This window comes from Marmota flaviventris, chromosome 19, assembly GCF_047511675.1.
Source record: "Marmota flaviventris isolate mMarFla1 chromosome 19, mMarFla1.hap1, whole genome shotgun sequence".
In the NCBI taxonomy this organism is placed as follows: Eukaryota; Metazoa; Chordata; class Mammalia; order Rodentia; family Sciuridae; genus Marmota; species Marmota flaviventris.
The window spans coordinates 27,188,065-27,210,116 of record NC_092516.1 but is presented as its reverse complement, the minus strand read 5'-3'; the positions used below and the strand labels follow the sequence as shown (position 1 = coordinate 27,210,116).

The window sequence follows — 22,052 nt, the reverse complement described above, 5'->3', positions numbered from 1 at the left end:
TAGTGAGGCCCTAAGCAACTCAGCGAGACGCTGTCTCTAAATAAAACACAGAATAGGGCTGGGGGTGGGCCCAGTGGTCAGTGCCCCTGGGTTCAATCCGTGGGTGACCCCTTTCTGTCCTCCACACGAAGCTCTGTGCCAGGCGGCTTCCCCGCGTCCTCTCTCCGAGGCCCTGTGACTCTTTGTGAACACACTGACCCTGTGATCTCCAGCGGGCAGAAGGGGCCTGGCCCAGTGCAGGCTCCAGCAGGTGCTGAGTGACTGATTGTGGTGTGGCCTGGCCAGGGGAGGCGCCCCGGCTGCTTCCCATGGGCCACCACCTTCCAGCTGGGCAGAGCCACTGCTGCTGGCCCCCCTACAGCTCACTGCTTAGACTGACCCACTTGATGATCAGGCGGGGTGACCACTGGGTTCTGTCCCCTGGCTGGTAGCTGATAAGACAGGGACTTGGTGACTGCCAGAGTTCAAGAGTGTGGCGGGAGCAATGAGGGAGCTTTGTCCCCGTGGGGCCAACGGCCCAGGTGCCCTGCCAGGCCTCCCGGGCACCCCTGTCACTGGGCAGGCTGGTGCCTGGAGGGGCTTGGGCTCCTGGGCAGTCCTCCCTCCTGCAGTGGCCCTGCCAGGGGCCTCCTCGCCTGCTGTGACCAGGGGTGACGGGCGGGCAGCACGGAGCCCCCTGACCTGCTCATGGCTTCCAGAGCCAGTGCAGAGGCCGTGTCGTTGTGTGGGGTCAAAGGGACCTGACCTGGTTCTCTCAGGTCCCCATTGGGCACCTCCTGTCTGTGGGGCCTTTGGCTGAGAGTCTACTAGCCCTCAGCCGGGCTCCAGGGCCAGCTGGAGTGGGCTGTGGGGCCCAGTACTGTGGGTGTCCCCTCTCCTGGTGACAGGCCTGCCCTTGGTCTGGGCAGCACCTACTCCCCCAGGGACACAGCTCTCGGCCAGTCTTTGGCTCAGGGACCTGCTGGTCCCCAGCCCTGGGCGGCCTGCAGGGCAGGCAGGATGCAGAGGCCTTGGAACCTGGGTCGCAGGCCCGCACCTAGGACCATCCAGGTCCTGGCTGCCATCAGAGTCCCCGGGACTTACCACGCAGCCTCCTGGGCCTGCTGTTGGGGGTGTCACCTCTGAGCCTCAGGGGTGTGGTGCAGGCCCTGGGGGTCACCAGGCAGGTGGTGGCAGCCTCTGGCCTGTGGGTGGGCACAGTGGGTAGGGATGCCAAATGAGGGGCAGGTCATGGGCCGCTTCACAGCCGGGATTCAGCTGGGACTTAGCACCTTATGGTGACTTCCATCCACCTGCCCGGCTCTGCCCTTGGGGCTTCGCACTCAGGCCTGAGCCCCGAGTTGCGGCGTCCTCTCCCCATCTCCCCAGGTGCAGGGGCCCTGCCTGCTCCCATGCTCCGTGTCCCCCTGCCTGCGCAGCCCAGGCCCGGCTCTCACCTTAGGAAGCAAGTTCATGGTTTTGGACCCAAAGGATGGACACACGTCCTCCCTGTCCCTGTCTGTCCATGTTCTTTGCCGCTGAGGGAGGTGTGTGGGCGCCTGGCCCTGTTGGTCCTGTGTCAAGGCCGGGGCCTGGTGATCAACTGTCCAGAGACTGAGGACACAGAACTCTCTGCTAAGTCCTGGCTGTTCCTGGGCAACTGAGGGCCAGTTGGTCACCCTGGTCAGCTCTGCACGTGGCCCTCTGGTCTCTGCTGGTCATTATGGGAGCACAGGCCTCCTGCCTCAGACTTTGAGGCAGACAGGATGTGTCCCCACTGTCTGCTGCTGGGGCCTGGGGAGAGTCCCCTCTCATCTCTAAAACAGGGTGCTGTAGCAAGGACGCTCCCCAGACCAGCGGCCAGGTGATGCAGGCGCTGCAGGTCCTGGGGCAGCACCTGGAGCATGGCCAGGTCACTGTGTGCTGGAGGGGCCACCCAGAGCCCTGGCACCCCGCAGCCTCCGTTCTCCATCAAACCGCTCCGCCAGAGAGGCCGCGCCTCCCGAGGTGCAGGCTCCCACGGGTGGCCAGGCCCTGCCTGCCTGGGGACACCCAGGCCAGGCTGCGGCCTGCAGGACGGACACAGTCTGTGGCCTTGGGGAGCCCACGTTCCTGTGGGGACACCGGGCAGGAAGCGCATGGGCTGTGGCTTCAGATGGCAGCATGTTCTGTCGAGGGTCCCAGGAGGGGTGGGTGGTAAGGGGCCGGCCTCTGCCTAGCTGGCCACGGCGGGGGAGGCCCTAGACCTGGACAGGCTTGGGCCTGGGCAGAAGGGAGAGGCAGAGGGCTGTGCCCCCAGGCCCACTGTGCACAGGGGAGTGTCCCATTGGGTCCTTGTGCAGGGACAAGGAGCGTCTGGGCAAGGGAGGAACGTGGGGGACCTATAGCGAGGCTCCCTGGCTGGGGAGGAGACCCCACCAGCAAGAGGGGAGGCCACTGCACACGCGGGGCTGGTGGCCAGGACTGGACATGGCCGGAGGTGGATAGACTGGGGTACTTTTGGGGCTGAGCTAGCAGGGTCGTGATAGGAGGCAGGAAGAAAGGGGTCAGGATGTTGCCCTGCGTCCCGCCTGAGCGGTGACCCTGGGCCCCGAGTGTGCGCTGACCACTTGTGCCCTGTCAGGAGCCAGTGGCCACCGCGTGTTCTGGAGCCTCTTCTGACTCTGCTCTGATCTCCTTCTGTGACTGCACCATCTCCCGGGGACCTTCCCTCTGGCCTCACCGTTGACTGGTGCTTGCTGTCCCCATGGTCCCCTGTCCTCTGCACGGTGAATGGCAGAGGGAGAAGGTGTGGTCCAGTGCCTGGCCCGGGTCTCTTGGGCTCCCTCCCGCCTACCTGCCAGCTCCAGCCGCCCAGGCGTCTGGAGTGGGCCCCCCGCTGCCCCCGCTCGGCTGCACCCCGGGCTCCGAGTGCCCGGCTGGCGGGTGTGGACTCGGCTGGCGGGTGTGGACTCGGTGGCCCCAGCCCAGCCCCCTTCCTGCTCCCTCCCGGTTCCTTTCTAAGTGGATTAGGGCTTTGCCAGAAGGAGCCGGTGCAGTCTGGGCAACCGGAGGCTGAGGGAGGCCAGGGCCAGTGTCTGGGCTGCTGCTCGGCCTGATTCGATTTGGGCCTTGGCAGCAGGAAGCGGCGCTCAGAGGCTGGGCAGGGAACGCTGAGCGGCGGGGGACAGCAGCAGGGCCGGCAGCTCCCAGCTGTGCCCGCTGCCTCCATGAGGGTCCCAGGGGTTGTGTACACAGCAGACCCCTGGGGGGACATCATGCCACAGATTGGCCCAGGAGATGGCTGGGGCCCGCCTCCTGGCCCATTAGCACAAGTCATCTGTGGGCTTCTGTCACCTACAGCCTGTCAGCCGTCAGCACCCCTTCATTCCCCAGATCCCCAAGTTCTAAGATGAAACATCGTCTGCAAACATTCAGAAGCAGAGCGTGCGTGCATGCGTGCGCGTGTGTGTTATAATAATAATAGTGATTTTTAAAAAATATTAATTTTTAGTTGTAGTTGGACACAATACCTTTATTTCACTTATTTATGTTTATGTGGTGCTGAGGGTTGAACCCAGGGTCTCACAAGTGCGAGGCGAGCGCTCTACCACTGAGCCACAACCCCAGCCCCAATAATAGTAATTATAATAATAATTATTATTATTATTTTGGTGCCGAGGTTTCAACCCAGGGGTGCTTAACCACTGAGCCACATCCCCAGCCCTTTTTTCTATTTTATTTAGAGACAGGGTCTCACTGAGTTGCTTAGGGCCTCGCTAAGTTGCTGAGGCTGGCCTTGAACTGGTGATCCTCCTGCCTCGGCCTCCCGAGCTGCTGGGATTAAGGGGTGTGCCTCCACATCCGGCTCCAATACATGTTTTGACCAAATGCCAGGCTGGCCGGTTGCCGAGGTCAGTCTTCAGCCCCAGCCAAAGGGCTGATCTGAACCAGAGCTGAGGCCGGAGCCCGGCTCCGCTGCAAGCCCAGTTAGATCCTCGGGATGTTTCTGTCACTGGGGTGTCACTGCTTACCCCCTTGTGTGCGATGGCCTCTGACACCTGCTGCTGTCTGGCTTCCCAGTCTGGGTTGGGACCATTCACCTTGGCCTGTCACATACGGGGGCATTGAGGTGGCCCTAGGGTAGGCAGACCTGGTTTTGCCCTTGCCGAGCTTATCGTCCAGAGGGACCGTGGTGGCCTGTTTCCCTAGGCAGCAGGACGTGAGGACCTCCAGCCTGCTGTGCCCTGCCTGCCCACTTGTATCCAGGAGTCACACCCCTGGGCCTTCCAGGCCTGTCCCCTGCCCACTGCCCTGAACTGGCCACTGACCCCCAGCCAGGGAGCAGGCATAGCCCTGGGCTGAGGCCAGGGAGGGAAACCCTGGGTCACCGCTGTGCTCTCTTCCACTTGCCTTGGGGACAGGGCAGGAGCTGCCCTGGGCAGCTGGTGGGGCCTCCATCTGATTCCCGGGGTCAGGAAAGGGAGAGCAGAGCGGGGGGAGGCCCAGCTGGTGGGGGAGGCCTCCCCTGGTCTGAAGGCACCAGGATGGGGACACGCACCTCTGCCTCCAGGAGCCCCGTAATGACAGGACAAAGTCCTGCCCCCCGGCTGGTAGAGGGGCCTCTGCCCTGCCCTGCCTGCCTACGCCCTGAGTAGATGGAGGCCCAGAGGCAGGGGCAGTAGCCTTGTCCTGAGGGCATGTGGCTTGCTACAGAGAGGCCAGCGAGGGCACCCAGCCAGATAGGCTGGCAGTGGGGCAGTCCCCGCCTTCGTTAGACTGAGGCCAGGGGACCCAAACCTGCGAAGGCAGCTTGGAAGGACACTGGTGTATTTAGGGGGAAGGACACTGGTGTATTTAGGGACAGAGAGACCTGCAGCCTAAGCTGTGGGGGGGTGCTGGCCAGGAAGCCAGAACACCAGGAGTTGAGCTCTCAGGGGCAGTAGGGAGCCATGGAGGGTGTGTGAGCAGGGGCAAGGCCGTGGCCAGAGCTGTGTACACATGGAACAGTGGGATTTGGGCTTATCTGGCAGAGCAGGCATGGTACTGGGCTTGGCCCAGGGCTGGTGGTGCCATGAGACGCCCCTCCCAGTGATGTCCTGGGCCTGCACTGTGCACGCCTGTGCGTGAGCCGCTGTCCAGGGCTCAGATTCCTGAGGCACGCAAGGCCTTGGTCTGCTGCAGCTGGAAGTCGAGGCGGCCTTAGGGGTCCGGGGGTTGGGGTGGTGGCCGCCCTGCCTGCCCTCCCCCAGGGCCTGGTGCCCACCATCCTGTCTCTCCCCTCCTCCTCCAGGTGACCATGGCCTTGCTGGGGAAGCGCTGTGACCTCCCCGCCAACGGCTGCGGGCCTGACCGCTGGAGCTCTGCCTTCGCCCGCAAAGACGAGATCATCACCAGCCTGGTGTCGGCCCTGGACTCCATGGTGAGCGCCCACCCTGCCCACCCGGCGCCTGTGCCCCTGAGCGCCGTCCTGCCTCAGCGCGGGCACAGGGTCCAGCCAGATCAAGTCCATAGCCTTGGAATGAATGCTGGTGCCTGGGCCTCATGCCCTTGTCCTCCTAGGTCACTTCTTGCCATTCATGTCCCGTCCCCGGGATGAGCCACAGTCTCTTCTGGAGGTTTAGGACGGAATAATGTCCTTTTCCTGGGAGAAGCTTCTGTGCCAGGAGCTGGCAAGTGTTAAAGAGGTCTCTCTGGCATCCCTTAGCTGTACCCCTGGGTCTTAGGATGATGAAGTTGAAGCTCAGAGAGGGCAGAATACAGCCTGGAGTCACAGGAAGAGAAAAAGCAGCATTTATCAGGCGCCAACTGCATACCACAGGTTTATAGACAGGGTTTTCCTGTTGAGATGCTGGTATCTGACTGTAGGGACCCTCTGTGCCAAGGAGCTACCAGCTTAACTCTGGGGCCGGTGGACCCGCAGAGGTGGCCCAGTCTAGAGATGGCTTCCTTCCCGCCCCTGGTCTTCATTCAAGCTCTAGGTGTGGGCTTCTGTCCCCAGCTCTGTACATGGGCCAGCAGAGCCCAGTGGGCTGTGTCCTCCCCCGTGTGCCAACATGGAAGCCCAGGTCCCCTGGGGCTGAGGCAAGAGGCCCCTCTAGATCTAGGAGGACTTCAGAGGGAGGAGGAGAAGGCACATCTCTTCTCCCGGCCCTGTGGCCAGTCTCCGGGGACCTGTCACTTGTCCCCACTGTGGATTCAAAGACGGAGGATGGTGGAGGGGCGGCCTCTCCCCTGCGCTGGGTCCCTGAAGCCTGAGCAGACTCCTGTGCCCCCGCCCCACCCGCAGTGCTCAGCGCTGTCCAAGCTGAACGCCGAGGTGGCCTGTGTGGCCGTGCACGACGAGAGCGCCTTCGTGGTGGGCACCGAGAAGGGCCGGGTGTTCCTCAGCGCCCGCAAGGAGCTGCAGGCCGACTTCCTCAGGTTCTGCCGTGAGTACCGCGTCCCCCCCCAGCCCTCCCCGGGTCTGCTCGCCCCGCGTGGAGTTGGCCTGACATCCGGCAGCCTGTCCAGTGGCCCTTGTCCCCAGTGGCTGGCTGCGTGAGCGTGACTGAGCCACTGCCATCTGCCCACTTTCAGGTGAGGACACCGAGCCTGGTGTTTTCACCCAGGTCCTCTCAGCCGCGTGTCCCTGAGTCTGGGCCAAGGGCCCTTGTCCAGCTGAGATGGGTGGACACGTGTGCCACTAGCCCCTCCCAGTGAGCTGTCTGTCCCGTCCTCCGCCCTGCGGTGGGCACTGTCACTATTAGAGCCAAAATCATCTCAGCTCCCTCCTGGGGGCTCATGGGGACAGGGCCACATGCTGCCCACTGGGACATGCTCGGCAGGGGTGGCCCTCAGTGGCCAGGGTGTGCTAGGTGCCCAGGAGGCTCCAGAACGTCCCCTCAGCTCACAGAGAAGGGTCGAGGCCTGGAGAGCACATGCCCCCGTCCCCCCACGTGTGGTGAGACGGTGTGGCCCTGTCTGCGGCCACGTCTGTGGCCCTGTCTGCAGGTCAGTGGGCCCCGGGCCCCGCCCATCCTGATGCAACCTTGAAAATCAGGCACGTGCACAGCTGGCACCCAGGGCCCAGGTCCCCTCCAAAGGACCAGCTCTCCTTCTGTGAGCGAGGGCCCCGAGCAGAGGGGGCTTCTGCAGCCCCCGTGCCTTCCCATGCCCCTCGGCCCAGGCCTGGCCTCTGCGGCCCCTGTGGACCCCGGTCCCAGGTGTCCTCTCTCCTCTGCCTTGGGCCCTGCTGCTGCCCCTCTGGAAGATCCTGGCGCCTCCCCCTGCCTGGCAGACGTGTCCTAGCCTCAGAGTCATATTCCGTCCTCCTTCCCCGTGCGCCCGCGCCCACACCCGCACCCCGTGCGCCCCTCGCCTCCTACCCTGCACGGTGGTCCTGCCCTGCACCTGCACCCCGAGCCCTGACTCCCTGTCCAGGTGCTGGTGCCTCCTCCTCCTGAGGAGGTCAGCTTCACCTTGATGGTGACCCGGGCCTGGGACCTGCAGGGAGGGACCCTGTAGGATGAGGGGGGCCCAGTCCAGCCAGGAGGCCAGCAGCCGTGGGCCACGCGGCTCAGCCCCGGGGTCTGGTGAAGGTCCAGGCGCCCAGGCCTGAGTGGGTGGCCTGGCCACTGGCCCCAAGCCGCCTGGTGCAGGGAAAGCACCTGTGGTTCAGAACTCGCCGCAGAGGCTCCGAAACCTGCAGCTTTTGAGTATCACGTGTCATGGTGGGAAATTCCTCACCTGCCGGTGACAGGTCAGGGTCACAAGCCCAAGACCAGGACACCCACCGGAGGCCGTGCATGGGGCAGGGTGAAACCTGGGCCAGACACGGGTCCCTCCCCCAAGTGTGTCGTGTATTTGCATGGATTTCAAACTGGGTGAACCCCAACTTTACGACTCCGCTGCCCCATGGTGAAGGATGCTCATCCGGGGCCCTGTGGGCCTCGAGCTGCTCGTCTGTGAGGGGGCCCGGGGCTGAGCGGTTGCTGTGGCCAGCACTCAGAACAGCGCCTGCACGTTGTCCTCCCGTGGCTCCAGCTGTGGGGCCACTGTCCTGAGCATTTCCGATCACCAGGGCTGCTCCCGGGGCCAGCGTGTGGGCCCTGGGCACCACCGGCTGGGCACACCATTGGGGGGCTTGCCCTGCCAGCGCCTCTGTCCTGCTCAGCCTAGAGCCCGGGCCTTCCCGAGGTCAGGGTGGGTGCTGGGCTGAGGTGCGGCGGGCCTCCAGGGCCCCAGGTGGCCATCCCGTGGGGCTGGGGCCCAGGCTGGGGCCGGGAAGGTGCACCTGACCTCCCGGAGCCGGGGGAGCCATTATTTATAGCCCAGGGGACTCGGTCCTGAGGGGAGCAGGCGTGAGCTGGGGGCTGCGGGACCCTCCCTGTCCCCTGCTGGTGTGGCTCTGGCACATTCCCCAGGATCCGGTCACGCTCCCAGGCTCAGCCCGGCAGGAACCTGCCTCTTTGCCGGCTGATGGCCCCCTGACGGGTCTCTGTCCTCTCCACCTCTGGCCAGTAGGAAATGGGGGGCCAGGTTGCTAAGGTGGAGTGTGTTAGGGTCAGAGGACAGTGGAGTGGGCGGAATGGGTGCCATGGAGCCCCCGTGAGTGTCCAGCACTCAGACTCAGAGGGAAGGGACTTGCTGAGGTCACACGGTGAGGTGGGGGTGGCCAGGGAGGAGGCCACAGCTGGGCCGGCCCTCCAGGTGGCCGGGCAGGTCTGGGGCACCGTGCGGAGCCAGGTCCCAGCCTGAGGTTGATCTGGGGCCATGGGCTTACCGTGACCTCATGCTCTGTCCCACAGGAGGACCCCTGTGGAAGGACCCGGAAGGCGAGCACCCCAAGAAGGTGCAGCGGGGCGAGGGGGGCTGCCGGGGCACCCCACGGTCCTCCCTGGAGCGTGGCTCCGACGTGTACCTGCTGCGGAAGATGGTGGAGGAGGTGTTCGACGTCCTCTATAGTGAGACCCTCTCCTCGCACCTGGGCCTGGGGGGTGGGGGCCCCTGGCTACCCCAGCTCCGCACCCAGGGCTTGGTGTCCTGCCCGCCCCTTTCCTGAGCTGCCACCCGTCTCCACTGTCACTCAGGCCACTGCCACTCTACCCTGGAAATGACCCCGGTGTTGGGGGTCCTCAGCACAGTCTGGTCTGAAGTGCTCCCTGGCTTGGGGCTGATGTCTAGGGGCCCACCGCGGCTCTCCCATCCCCTCCCACAGCCCTGTCTCCATGCTCGGCTACACCAGTGTCCTGAGCCACATTGCAGAGCCCCTCCTGTCCCCAGCACGCCCTGGCACTACTGTGTCATGGGCCACTGCCTTCCCCATCCCTGTCTGGGGGACTCCTGTGTCACTCTCTGAGGCCTGGCCTCAGGAAGCCCTCTCCTCCTGGGATAGGGCCTCTCTGGCACCCACTGTCCCCTCACCAGGGTGGTGCTTGCCCTTCTAGCTGTCCCCAGCCTGGGAGTTCAGGGCCCAGCACCGCAGGGGCTCAGAGCGTTTGTTGAATGACTGAATGAACCCTGTCCTGTGGAGGTGGGGAGGAGGCCTGGCTTGGCCTCTCTTGGGGAGTGTCAGGTTACAGGAAGTCTCTGGGCCTCAGCAGTGATCTTTACACTCCCTGGATGACCTTGGGCCTGTCCCTGAGGACCCCACCTTGTCCATTAGGAACCTTTTTATCTGTTCTGTAGGCAGCTCTGGGTTCTGGAACAGACCTGAGGAAACCCACTGGTTTGAGATGAGGAGAAGGCCAGGGGACCTAGGGCCCCAGAGGCCCTGGGTGGAGGGCTTGTCACGCACACTGACTGGGGCGCTCTGGTCACCTTTGCCAGCCACAGGGACATGCCAAGCCCTGCTGCACCCCTGCCCATCCAGCCTCAGCCCCCCTTGCTTACCTCGAGGGTCAGGTGGCTGAAGGGTGCAGACCTCTTTCTGGCTCTGGGTAGGGACAGTGGTATAGGGGTGACCAAAGGTGTCCCTAAGCCTTGGGCCCTCTGTCCCCAGCCCTTCCTCCCTCTCAGTCCCTCTTCCTTTCCCATGCCCCTCTTCCAAGTCTGTTTCTTCTTGCTCTCCTCCCTTTTCCTGGGTCCCCTCCTTGTGGGCGTGTGTGCCAGGGACAGAGCCCGGGGCCCTTTACCGTGAGCCACATCCCAGCCCTTTTATTTTACATTTTCAGATAGCATCTTGCTAAGTTGCTGAGGCTGGCCTCAAAACTTGCGATCCTCCTGCCTCAGCCTCCTGAGTAGCTGGGATGCAGGCGTGCCCCACCACACGTGGCCGAGTCCCCCCTTCTTTCCCTCTCTGTGTCTTGCTTTCTCTCATCCTCTCCCTTCATCCTGGGCCCTCTGGCGTGCCAGTCCCTTCTTCGTCCCTGCCCTCCCTTCTCTCTCACCTCTTGCCCTGGCCCTGCCCCAAGTCCTGCCTATAGCCCCCATCCCAGGGTTGAGTGCAGGGGAGAAGCTGTCCCGGGAACAGGTGGCTCCCCACCAGGGCGCCCGCCCTTGGGTGCAGACAGCGGGGCCCTGGCCTCAGCCCCTTAGGGTGTCCTGAGCTGGGTCTGCAGCCGGGGGCCTGTGGGGGTCCTGTGTAGATCTCCTGGTCCCAGCCTGGCGGCCCCCTGTGGATCTCCTGGTCCCAGCCTGGCGGCCCCCTGCTGACCCTCCTGCTCTCTCCCTGACAGGTGAGGCCCTGGGCAGGGCCAGTGTGGTGCCCTTGCCCTACGAGAGGCTGCTCAGGGAGCCAGGGCTGCTGGCCGTGCAGGGCCTGCCTGAGGGCCTGGCCTTCCGGAGGCCGGCAGAGTACGACCCCGAGGCCCTGATGGCCATCCTGGAGCACAGCCACCGCATCCGCTTCAAGCTCAAGAGGTGAGCAGGGCACAGCCTGGGCGCAGGCCTGAGGCCACTGACCGCCAGGGGCGGGGCTGGAGAGGCCCAGGACCCGGTTGTGAAAGCCCCCTGAGCTGAGGCTGAAGGCCAGGCTCAGAGCAGGACCACAGCCAGGGCCTGGGCCGGGGGAGACTTCCCAGGGGACTTGTGTTGCAGTGACAGGAGAAGGGCTGCCCCGGTGGTGTCCCGGCGTCAGGGACAGAGTGCGCAGCAGTGGAGGTGGGGCCTCATATGTGAGGATGGGCTGGGGTCAGAGTTGGTCATTAGGACCTCCTGGGAGACGGGGTGGCTCAGGCTGGGAGGCAGGTGGGGCTTCACCTTGTACCCGAGAGCCGTCACCCGCACCGTTCCCAAGCACAGGAAGGAAGCAGCCAGCTGCCGCCGTGACCAGGAGCCTGGAGCCCAGAGGCCCGGAGCCGGCCACAGGCTCCTGGGGCCCAGTGGTGTGGCTCTGGGCGCCCCCCAGCCCTGGCCTGCAGCCCCACCCACAGAACAGGGGCTGCTCCTAGCTGCCCAGGGTCCAGGGTGCAGGGGGCTGTCGAGGGACAGAACAGGACAAGGACAGTGTATGAATGCCCTGCATCCTCTGCCTCACCCAGGCCCCTCGAGGATGGCGGGCGGGACTCGAAGGCCCTGGTGGAGCTGAACGGCATCTCCCTGCTGCCCAGGGGGTCTCGGGACTGCAGCCTGCACGGCCAGGTCCCCAAGGCCGCCCCCCAGGACATGCCCCCCACGGCCACCTCCTCCTCCGTGGCCAGCTTCCTGTACACCACGGCGCTCCCAGTGCACACCCTCCGCGAGCTCAAGCAGGAACCGCCCTCCTGCCCGCTGGCCCCCGGCGACCTGGGCCTGGGCCGGCCCGGGCCTGAGCCCAAGGCCCCCGGAGCCCAGGACTTCTCCGACTGCTGTGGTAACACTGCTGCTGGGACCTGCAGGTCGGGGTGGGACACGGGTCGCACACGTGGGTCACACAGTGGGTCATTGTCTCAGGCGGCCAGCTCAGGCCCCGCCCACGGCTGGTAGGAGGTGTGTCTGGGCTGAGAGCCAGCGGGACCTGGGCCTCTGCTCAACCCCCTGACACCAGGTGATGACTGAGGGGACTCCTCGAGGAGTCTGAACATTTAATGAGCACCTAGTGCATACCTAGCCTGGTCAGGGCCCTGGGGAGAACAGGAGGAAGACTTGGGTTCCTACCCAGGCTCTTCTGCCCAGTGGCTGTGTAGGTCTGAGCCTCAGTTTCCTCACCTATACAATGGGGTGCTTGTACATATTGTAGCCCTTCTCCAGAATTCTTAGGGCCAGAACAAAGCAGAAGTTTCAGATTTTCCCCCTGGTTTTGGAACATTTGCATATGCATAATGAGGTATTTTGGGGTTATCTAAACATGAAATTCTTTTCTCTTCCATCCATACCTTATGCATAGTCCAAGTGTCATCTTGTACTTTGTTTTTTGGTACCAGGGGTCGAACCCATGGGTGCTCTTCCTCTGAGCCACATCCCCAGCCCTTTTTATTTTGAGATAGAACCTCACTAAGTTGTAGGGCCTTTCTAAGTTGCTGAGGCTGGCCTCTAACTTGCAATCCTCCTGCCTCCGCCTCCAAATTGCTGGGATCCCAGATGTGCCCGGCTTTAAACAACACTCTCCGCTTACCTGCTCTGTGAGCTGGACCTGTGCCATGAGGCTAGGTGTGGAATTTTCCACTTGTAACTTAGTGTCAGCGCTGGGCAGGGAGGTTGCCATGGTTGAGTGACAGGGCTGCGGCTCCAGCAGCTCTACATAGACCTGGTTGGAAGTGCGGCTTCCTGAGCTGGGGTGCCGCCTTCCTGAGCTGGGGTGCCGCCGGGTCGCGAGTCCCCTGCCATGGTGAGGCCCTGGGCTCCATCCTTAGCACTGCAAAAAGAAAAAGGCAGGTCTCAGGATGGTCCTCAGGGCCGAATTGCCGCTCTGGGAGGGGCTGGCTGACTGAGTCTGCGAGGGGTGCCAGTGCTCAAGTGTGAAGCACATAGTAGGAGCTTTTAGTGATATTACTATTAAGGGAAGGAGAGCAAAAGACAGAGCCCTCCCCAGGCGTGTGGGCTGAACAGAGGGTGGCTCACACCTGACCGTCCCCGCCTGGACAAGGTGACCTTCCACATTTGCTCTTGTGGCATTTGGATAGTACATTCTGGTACAGGATGATGTGGGACCCCTGGTCCTGGATTGGCCTTGGTTTGCGGTCACAGACCACTGTTCTGGGGTCTCCCAGTCAGGCAAGGCTGTTACCCCAGGCCCGAGGCCACAGCCGGAGCTGGGTATGACCCCCTTGAACCTGTACCTTCTCTCCCTTGTCCAGGACAGAAGCCCCCGGGGCCTGGAGGGCCTCTCATCCAGAACGTCCACGCCTCCAAGCGCATTCTCTTCTCCATCGTCCATGACAAGTCAGGTAGGGCAGTGCCCGTGGTGGCACCGGGGCAGAGCGGGCGTTTGGTGGACAGTATGGCTGAAATAGAAACGTGCCCACTAGGTCTCTGTGGGAGAAGGAGGAACAGCTCTGCCCTAGAGGCCGAGTTGGCATCAGGTGTAACAGTAACCTGTGCTGCGTAACAAAGTGCCCCAAGATGTAGCTCAAGGAGCACGGGTTGCTCACAGTCTCTGTGGGTCAGGAGTTCAGGAGCAGCGGGTTTGACAGGTGGTTCTGGCTCAGGGTCTTCAATGCTGCATTTACAATGTCAGCCGGGGCTGCCGTCTCATCCGAAGCCTTGACTGGGGCTGGAGGCTCCCTGCCCAGGCTGCTCCCATGGCTGTGGACAGCAGGCCTTGGCTCCTCCCCATGTGGGCTGGTCTCCAGGACTGCTTGAGCTTCCTTCCCACATGGCAGCCGGTTCCCCAAGTCAGTGACCCGAGAGAGTGGGGAAGGCATGTCCTTGCCTCAGAAATTGCTGTCACTTTCCCCACATCCTATCATGAGAACCTGAAATTTGGTCCAGCCAACACTCAGAGAAGGGTCACACTCCACCTCTTGCAAGAAGGAGTATTTAGAAAGAAAAATAAAATAGAAATGCAGGGCCAGGGTGTGTGGCTCAGAGGGAGAGCTCTCGCCGCGCATGCTCCAAGCCTGGGTTACATTCTGTAAGATAAATAAACAAAAGCAGAAAATCTCTAGGTGACCTTCCACATTTGCTCTTGTGGCATTTGGATAGTAGATTCTGGTACTGGATGACGTGGGACCCCTGGTCCTGGACTGGCCTTGGTTCGTGGTCACAGACCACTGTTCTGAGGTCTCCTAGTCAGGCGAGGCTGTTACCCCAGGCCCGAGGCCACAGCTGGAGCTGGGTATGAAACCCCCTTGAACCTGTACCCTTGTCTTCCTTTGTAAGAACCACACAGAGGGACCGAGAGCAGGAGAGCTGTGGTTACACCAACCTCAGCAGGTTTGCTCAGAGGGTCTTCAGCTCTGCTGAGGGGCTCTTTAAGAAAACCCAGTCCCCTGGGACCACCCTACCCCCAAACAAGGTTCAGGCCCGGAAGAGCAGGAGGTTGGCTGTCCAGGTGGAGGAGCGTGGTGGGAGGCAGGTCAGGGGCACACAGGGGACCTCACAAGGGTCTCTCGCAGGGTTCTCAGCTCCAGTCTTCCCGTGTACAACATGGGAGTGATGTCAGTGTCTGAAAGTTCGCCAGGAGCCAGACACGGTAGTGCACACCTGGAATTCTAGCAACTTGGGAGGCTAAGGCAGGAGAATCGCAAGTTTGAGGCCAGCCTCAGCAACTTAGCGAGACCCTGGTCTCAGAATGAAAAACAAGAGGCTGGGGAGTAGCTCAGTGGTCAAGTGCCCCGGGTTCAACCCAAGCACTTGGGGGAGACAAGTTTCCTCAGGGAGACCCTCCCAACCACCCGCATGCCCAGGGCAGGAAAGGCCAGGCTGGCCAGGCCTGAGCTGCACAGCACGCAGGGCATATGGGGGGACAGGAGGGAGCCCGTGGGGAGCCCGTGTGCTGTGGGAGGCCCTCTGAGCACCTGGATGGGTGTCGCGGGATGGTGTGGGAAGGTGGCTCTGGAGGAGGAAGCCCGCCTGGGCCATGGACAGGTCACCGCTGTTGTGGGGTGCAGGCCCAGCCGGGAGGCCCGGGCAGCAGGGAGTCGGGGCTCCTGGGGGCCGCTCCCTGACGGTGCCCCCTGGGTTCTGATAGAGAAGTGGGACGCCTTCATCAGGGAGACGGAGGACATCAACACGCTGCGGGAGTGCGTGCAGATCCTGTTCAACAGCAGATACGGTGAGTGGGCGGCGGCCGTCACTCTGTTCCCCAACACGGCGGCGGGAGCCATATGCCAGTGCCCGCCATCGGCCGCACTGCGCCAGCCGGCTGGGTGGGGGCGGCTGTGTCAATATTTCCCTTGCAGACTCCTGGGGGCGGAGCGGATGGCAGCCCTGGACCGGGTCTCCTGAGGAGAGGCAGGCAGTGCCAGTCTGGGGGACACTGGGGCCGGGATACTCGTGGCCTCCTACTGGCAGGTCCCAGGCGCCTGGCCCTGCCCTATCCTGCCCACGGCCTGGCCTGCCCTGTCCTGCCCGTGGCCTGCACGTTTGGGGCATAAACACCTAAATCCTTTTCACGATTCAGCGTGGGGGACCCCCTCCAGGTCCCTGGGTGCCCAGCCCTGAGGGTCCCCATCCTGCATGAGCTGTGCAGGGGACGTGCCTTGCCTGTCACCTGCCCTGCCGGTCCCCAACACCAGGACAGGCCCAAGGCAGATGCCAGACCTCCAAATCTAAGCTGAGACGCTCCCGCAGCAGGTCCTGGGGACCCCCGTCCTCCTCGGGTCCTCAGGTCCCCACCACCGCACCCACTTGTTCACTCAGCCTTTCTTGAGTCCCATCCGTAAGCCACATGCTGTGTGTCCCCTGCCTGAGCCGGTGGCTTTCAGGCACTAGGAGGTGACACAGGCCCAGGGATCACTCCGTGACCAGGTAGGGTGTCACGATCACCTGCCTCACGCTGACCTGCACTGTAGGCTTGTCCCTCGTGTGACAGTGCCAAGAGAGCAGAGGGAGAGGACCCCCAGGAGGAGGCCACAGGCCGGGGATTCCGCAGGCGCTGGCGGGGACCTCCAGCCAGGCCCTTTGCCCCCAGCCTGCGCGGCCTCCGCCCTCTTCCTTGAGAGTCTTTGATCTACCTGTTCCCTGTCCTCTCCTGCCTGTCCCCTCCCTCCAGTCCTCCCACACGGTCGCTGGCCTCCTCGCTGGCCAGTCCTGCACAGAGCCCCCACCCTGAGCCAGGGACCATGACGGGGTGATGTGGCTGACTGTGGTCTCAGGGGCTTCAGCAAGTGGCTGGAGGTGCTGCAGTAGTATACAGTGGTGCTCAGTGTATGCAGTGGTGCTCGGTAGTGCACAATGACTGGGGTTGGTAGGGAAGAAAAGCTGGAGGAAGCTGAGGTGGGACAGGCCACAGGCGCAGAGTGGACTCGATGCCCTTTGATCTGGGCTGCGCCAGGCAGGCTGGGCCTGGGCCGGGAGGCTGGCAGAGCCGGGCGTGGGCGTGGGTGGCCTGGTGCCTTTGATGTGGGTACCCTGGCCCACTGGCTCCTCCTGGGCCCTCGGGCTCCTGCCGTGGAGGGCGCGTCTGCCCAGTCTGCACCTGAGTCAGCCGCACCCAGGCAGGTGTGAGCCCGACCGTGGGCGGGGACGGGGTCGGCTCTGTCTGCCCGGACAGGCTCTGCCCCGCCAGGCTGGCCCTGGAGGCTGCGGTCAGGCCCAGGCGCCACCAGGCCTGCCGCGGTCTGGACTCTAGGACGTGGAGCCTTCCCAGGCGGGGCACTGAGGCCGGATCCCGGGGGGTGTGGAGCCTAGCTCTGGCCCAGGGCCCCCTGGGGAGGAGGTAGCGCCCACCATGCTGGGCCCGTGGAGGGGGTGCTGTCTGGCAGCCGAGGTGTGTGTCCCCCAGACCCGAGGAGGACGGGGGTCCCCAGGACCTGCAGCGGTAGCGTCTCAGCTTAGATTTGGAGGGCTGGCATCTGCCTTGGGCCTGTCCTGGTGTTGGCAAATCTGGGCAGAGTGGGCCCGAGATTGGGGTGTGGGGCAAAAGAATGAGGTACGCCCCAACCTTCAGGGCCTCTCAAGGACAAGAGGGACATCATCACCTGGAAGATGCTGAGACCAGAGGGTGCTTAGGGCCGTGCATAGGGCCCTGCACACAGACTCTTCCCAGGGGCAGGATGGGGACTGGTGGGGTTGCTCCTCTGTCTACCGAATCCCCTCATCCCGAGGAGTCCACGCACCAGGCAGAGGAGCCCAGCTGGAGACAGGGGTGGGGGGTGGGGAAGACACATGACAGCTGTTGAGATTTCAAGGGTTTAATTTGACAACGAGCTAAGTGTGACTTCACAGCGGGAACTGGCTGCCGAAGCCACCCACACGGACCTGGGCCACATCAACAGAGAAACAGCGTCAACAGGGAGGGAGGGGGATGGGCGCGGAGCTGGGGACAACTCTGGGAAGCAGACAGCACTGTGAGGACACGGCCCCGGGGACAGTGAGAGCTCAGTGTGACTGGGCCCGTCCCAAGGCACATGCCCCAGCCAGCTCGTCCCCGGAGGCCTCCACAGCCCGGGGAACCCGGGTCCTGGCACGTGTGGGTGCTGGAGGTGTTTGGGTGAATGAGTGAGGACGGCGGGTAGGAGTGGCCCTGGGCACCGGCCAGGCCCAGCTGTGAGAGACAGGGCAGGGGAGCCGCGCCAGGCCCAGACCCTGAGCACCTGCTGTGGCTGAGCACCAGCCTCTAGAAAGATGAGTGAAAGGAGAAGAGGACACACCTGTGCACACCAGCACACACCTGCACACACCTGCGTGCAGTCCTCCCGCAGGGCTGACCTGGAGCCCATGCTTTCTTCAGGCCTTCATTCAGCTGTGGTGCAGGAGGCACACTCTGTGCCCAGCCCTGGCTGGATCCCAGGCTGAGAGGAGGGAGGGAGGCCAGGGCGGATGGAAGACCCCATGCAAAGGTCCTGAGGTGGCTGAAGGCTGGGAGGCACGAGGCTCCAGAGATACCAGGCTGAGGAAGCCCAGGGCTAGAAAGTGGCAGGCGAGGTCAGGGGTGACAGCGGCTCATGGGTTCATGGCAGGACTTCGCGTGTCACTGGGATGGGAGCCCCTGGACATCTCTTAAAGAGCAAGGGGCGTGATTTGACGTCCTGCCGCCGCACCGACCTGGAGGGTGCTGGATGCTGGGGGCCCATGAGCTTGGCCCTGCCCCGTGCGTCCCGCGGCCTTGCTTGCACTCAGCCTTGCCATTGCTCTTGCAGCGGAAGCCCTGGGCCTGGACCACATGGTCCCCGTCCCCTACAGGAAGATCGCCTGCGACCCCGAGGCTGTGGAAATCGTGGGCATCCCCGACAAGATCCCCTTCAAGCGCCCCTGCACGTACGGGGTCCCCAAGCTGAAGCGGATCCTGGAGGAGAGACACAGCATCCACTTCATCATCAAGAGGTATGGGCTGGCCTGGGGTGGGCCTCTGCTGAGCAGGGATCGGGCAAGTCTGGAAAGCAGCCTTGCTGGGTAGCCTCCCTTTCTGGGCCTCTTGGAGGATCAGGTAGAGGCACAGTGCCCAACCTGAGCAGCTGTGCTCTTCCCCCTAAAGGAGACCAGAGGCCTTGCCCTCACTGGCCGGCCTGCGCTCCACCTGGCTGGGCCAGCCGCCCCTTCACACCCTCCCATTGGGCTGCCCCGCCTGCCGTCCTGGCTTGCCCATGTCTCCGGGCCCAGGTGGGTGGGAGGACTCAGCTGCAGCCCCTGGGAGCCCCCAGCTGCCCCTCCCAGAGCTGCCGCCTGTCCAGGGAGAGCCAGTCCTCCTGCGACCCCTCTTATGTGGGTAGGGATGGAAGGGCGGCCTTGGACACAGCGTCCAGCCCCCTGCCCCTGGCCACTTCCCGGCGTCTGTCTTGGAGGTCCTGTGGCCCCGGGGTCTGTTCCACGTGCACCTCCACGTGGCCCGGTCATGCCACGGAGCTGGGCCGGGCCGTGGTGCTCCTTGCTGATCCTCAGTGCCCAGCGTGGCCCCTGGCATCGCAGTGCCCAGTGGGCGCTGGGGGAGTGAGTGAGCGCTGGCTTCCCACAGTCTGGTCTCAGGGCTTCAGAAGTGAGCCAGGCCGGCTGGGTGCGGTCAGCGCGGGCACTTCCCTGCCCAGCGTGGGCGAGGCGGGTTCCATCCGAGCAGGGGAGAAAGAGCAGAAATCAACAGGGTAGTAATGCGCGAAGGACGGGCACCGGGGCACTGCGCAGGGTGGCCGGGCACCTGTGAGAAGGTCCCTGTGTCAGCTGGAGCTGAGTGGGGGAGGGGCTGCCTCCCAGAGCTGGGCAGGGTCCAGGCCGAGGGGTGGTGTGCGGGCCACAGGGAGCAGGGAGAGGACCGCTGGGGTCACCTCTGACGCCCCCACCCGCGGGAAGGGCCATGGCGGGGGCTGGGGTCTGACCCGCCCTCTGGCTGCTGGGCAAAGGCAGGTCCTGGGCTGCAGGGGCCCGGGGTCCCCAGGGGGCCATGGCCAGCGATGGGGGGGCTGCCCGGGCCCATGAGGGTGAGGCAGAGGTGGCCGGTTTGCCATGCGGTGTGGGGGGTTAGGGACGTGGGCGGCGGGCACTGTGGTCTCCCTGGCTTCAGCCTTCCCCCCACAGGGGCAGAGGCAGCCCCAGCTCTCCCAAGCACTGACCCGGGTCCTGGACCTGGGCGGCTGCTCAGGGCGCTGGCCATGATCGGAGCGAGCAGGGCGTCCCCGCAGTGCCTGCGGCCAGCTGCTCAGGGGCCGGGGCTCCCAAGTCGAGGTCACTTGTCAGGGACTCGGGGCAGAAGCCCGGCTTAGTGAGGAAACCCGTCCCTCAGCAAGGCCTAGGAGAGACCCAGGGGAGCAGCGGTCAGAGGGACAGCCCCTGGGGTCCTGTGAGGCTGGGGAAAAGGCAGCCACCAGGAGGCCAGCTCTGTCCAGGCTGCCTCAGTACAGCCCTGCCCCAGCCCCGGGTGCAGCCTGGCAGCGGGTCTGCAGTCCCCTGCCCGCGTCTCCTTCCCAGTCCTGGGTGCAGCATGGCACAAGCTGGTCACCCGGGTCTTCAGGCCTTCGGGCCTTCCCTCTCTGTCCCTGCCCGAGTCCCACCGGTCTGTCTTCAAGGCTCACTCTCCTCTGCCTCTAAAAGCCCCCGCTGGCCTCATTCAGAAAGAAGCTGACCTCTGTCGGCAGGTGGCCCCCACCACCACCTTAGCAGACTCCTCTCGGGGCTGGGGCGCGTCTGGGCCATCTCTTGGGCCCTCTCAGCGGGACCGTGGGTCCCCATTGCAGATTGATTCTGGAGGTGAATTGCATTCTGTAGACTTTCTGTCAGGCAGTGCTTCCTTAGGGCTAGCTTCAGTTTCTCTTGCTGCCATCAAGTCCTTTTCTCTCAGTTGACTCCTGCTGGGAGGTTCAGGGAGGAGAAGGCAGCAAGGGGAGTCCTGTGTTCCCTGATGTGCCTCTCCATGGGCTTAGGCCCCGGCTGTGACTGGACTCGAGTGCCCTATTCTTTGATCCAAACTGTAGCCCACTCAGTCCTTCACCGATATGTGCCCCCACTGAAGCCACGGGCCTTCCCTGGGCAGTGCCGGCGACATCACAGGGCAGCAGACTCAGTCCCCTCCTGCCCACAGCGGCCCTCGGGGGCCGACACCCAGGGATTGAGTCAAGGATGCATCAGCCCCACAGGCCCTGGGTGGCACCTGCCCAGGAAGCCCGTGAGGCCTCCCCAGGAGGAGACCAGGGCCCCTGGGGCAAAGCAGGGCCCGTCTAGAGCTAGGGGCGGGGGCCAGGCCGCAGGCCGGCACCTGTGGTCCCAGCGACTCGAGAGGCTGAGGCAGGAGGAGCCCGAGCTCGAGGCCACCCTGGGCAGCTCAGGGAGACCTGGGAGTGCCGCTCAGTGGTAGAGCCCCCAGGTTCAACCCCCAAAGTGGCAGAAAAACCACCTGGTGACTGTCTGTGCCTTGGGGTGGTGCCTGGGACACTGTGACGGGTACAGGAGGTGCTGCTGCGTCCTGGGCCCCGCCCACTGTCCCCTTACCCCCACCCGACGTGCCAGTGAACAGTCGATGGTCCTGGCAGAGGTGAGTGGGCAGTGGGTGGCGCAGGACGCAGCGGGCGGGAGTCCCGACCCGGCCCAGGCCTGTTTTGGGCATGTGAGGTCCAGACGCTCTTGAGGGGACCCCTGAACTTGGCCTGGTTACGAGTCTCACCCTGGACCCCAGCTCGGGCCGGGACCCCAGCCCGATGCCCAGGACCGTGTTTCTGACCCAGAGCGAGCACTCAGATCGGGCCGGACGTGCTCCCCGAGGCAGACATGGGAGAAGATTCCAGAACTCAGGGCTGCAGCACCCCTCAGCCCATGTCCTCTGAGCGGGCCTGGCCGTCCAGCCGCCCAGGAGGGCTCTGACCAGGGAGCTGCGGGCCCTGCTCTGCCGTCCCCGCCCCACTGCCCCCGCCCTGCGCTCCCTGATTAATAAATAACCCCTCAGATGACGAAGCCCCTGGGCCTGCTGGTGGGTGCTGTGGCCGCTCCCCCTAGGTGGGGCTGAGGCGGCCTCAGGAAGGGGGCCCTGAGTGACTGCCATGGGGCCTGTGGGTGCAGACGGGTGTGTCCCAGGAGCCCCAGGGAGCCAGCCTGGTCTCCACCTCTCAGGAAAGCAGGAGGCCGCACCTGGACTCCACATGGCCTCCCTGGCTGGGCCTCCAGGGCTGACTTATTTTCACCTGTTAATATCCTGCTGGGCCCTCCTGGGGACACAGACCAGTGCTGAGCTTGGACATCCTTCACTTGTCGCGTGTCACCTGGAGCCTGAGTGACCAAGGGAGGCTCTGCTGCAGGCCTCCCTCCCGCCAGCCCCACCACCCCAGTGAGGGCCCAGGTTAGGACAGTGGGAGCACAGGTGTGCTCAGGTGACGAGCCCCACCCCCGCCGGCCTTTACTCCACTTGGCTGAGCTTCCGGCGTCTTATCTGCTGACCGAGCCGCCCCTGGCTGGTCCTCTGCAACCCGTCCACTTGTGTCTGACCCTGTGGGGCCCTGGGGCCCGGTGTCCCCAAGGGGGAGGCCTAGCCTGGGTCCTACCCTGCGTCCTGCCCTGCCCTCCGGCCTCACCCTCGGGCCTCACCCTCTCACCCAAGCTCAGGCCCTTCCTCGGGTACCGGTCAGCTGCCCCCTGCTTGGGTCCCCTTGGCTTCTGAGACACAGCTGAGGCCCTGC

The 22,052-nt window shown here is 64.1% G+C and overlaps 1 protein-coding gene across 4 annotated transcripts in view; it reads left to right on the top strand.

Moving 5' to 3' along the window:
- The window catches only part of Gtf2ird1 (GTF2I repeat domain containing 1), an 80,493-nt gene that overhangs the window by 25,988 nt on the left and 32,453 nt on the right, over positions 1 to 22,052 (top strand). For all 4 annotated transcript variants that reach the window (XM_071605402.1, XM_027948541.2, XM_071605401.1 and 1 more), the window contains exons 2-9: positions 5,252 to 5,380; positions 6,248 to 6,389; positions 8,748 to 8,903; positions 10,617 to 10,800; positions 11,421 to 11,731; positions 13,155 to 13,244; positions 14,990 to 15,073; positions 18,102 to 18,285. In XM_071605402.1, the coding sequence (XP_071461503.1) occupies positions 5,258 to 5,380; positions 6,248 to 6,389; positions 8,748 to 8,903; positions 10,617 to 10,800; positions 11,421 to 11,731; positions 13,155 to 13,244; positions 14,990 to 15,073; positions 18,102 to 18,285 (1,274 nt within the window). In that variant the 5' untranslated portion in view covers positions 5,252 to 5,257. The remainder of the gene's footprint in view (positions 1 to 5,251; positions 5,381 to 6,247; positions 6,390 to 8,747; positions 8,904 to 10,616; positions 10,801 to 11,420; positions 11,732 to 13,154; positions 13,245 to 14,989; positions 15,074 to 18,101; positions 18,286 to 22,052) is intronic.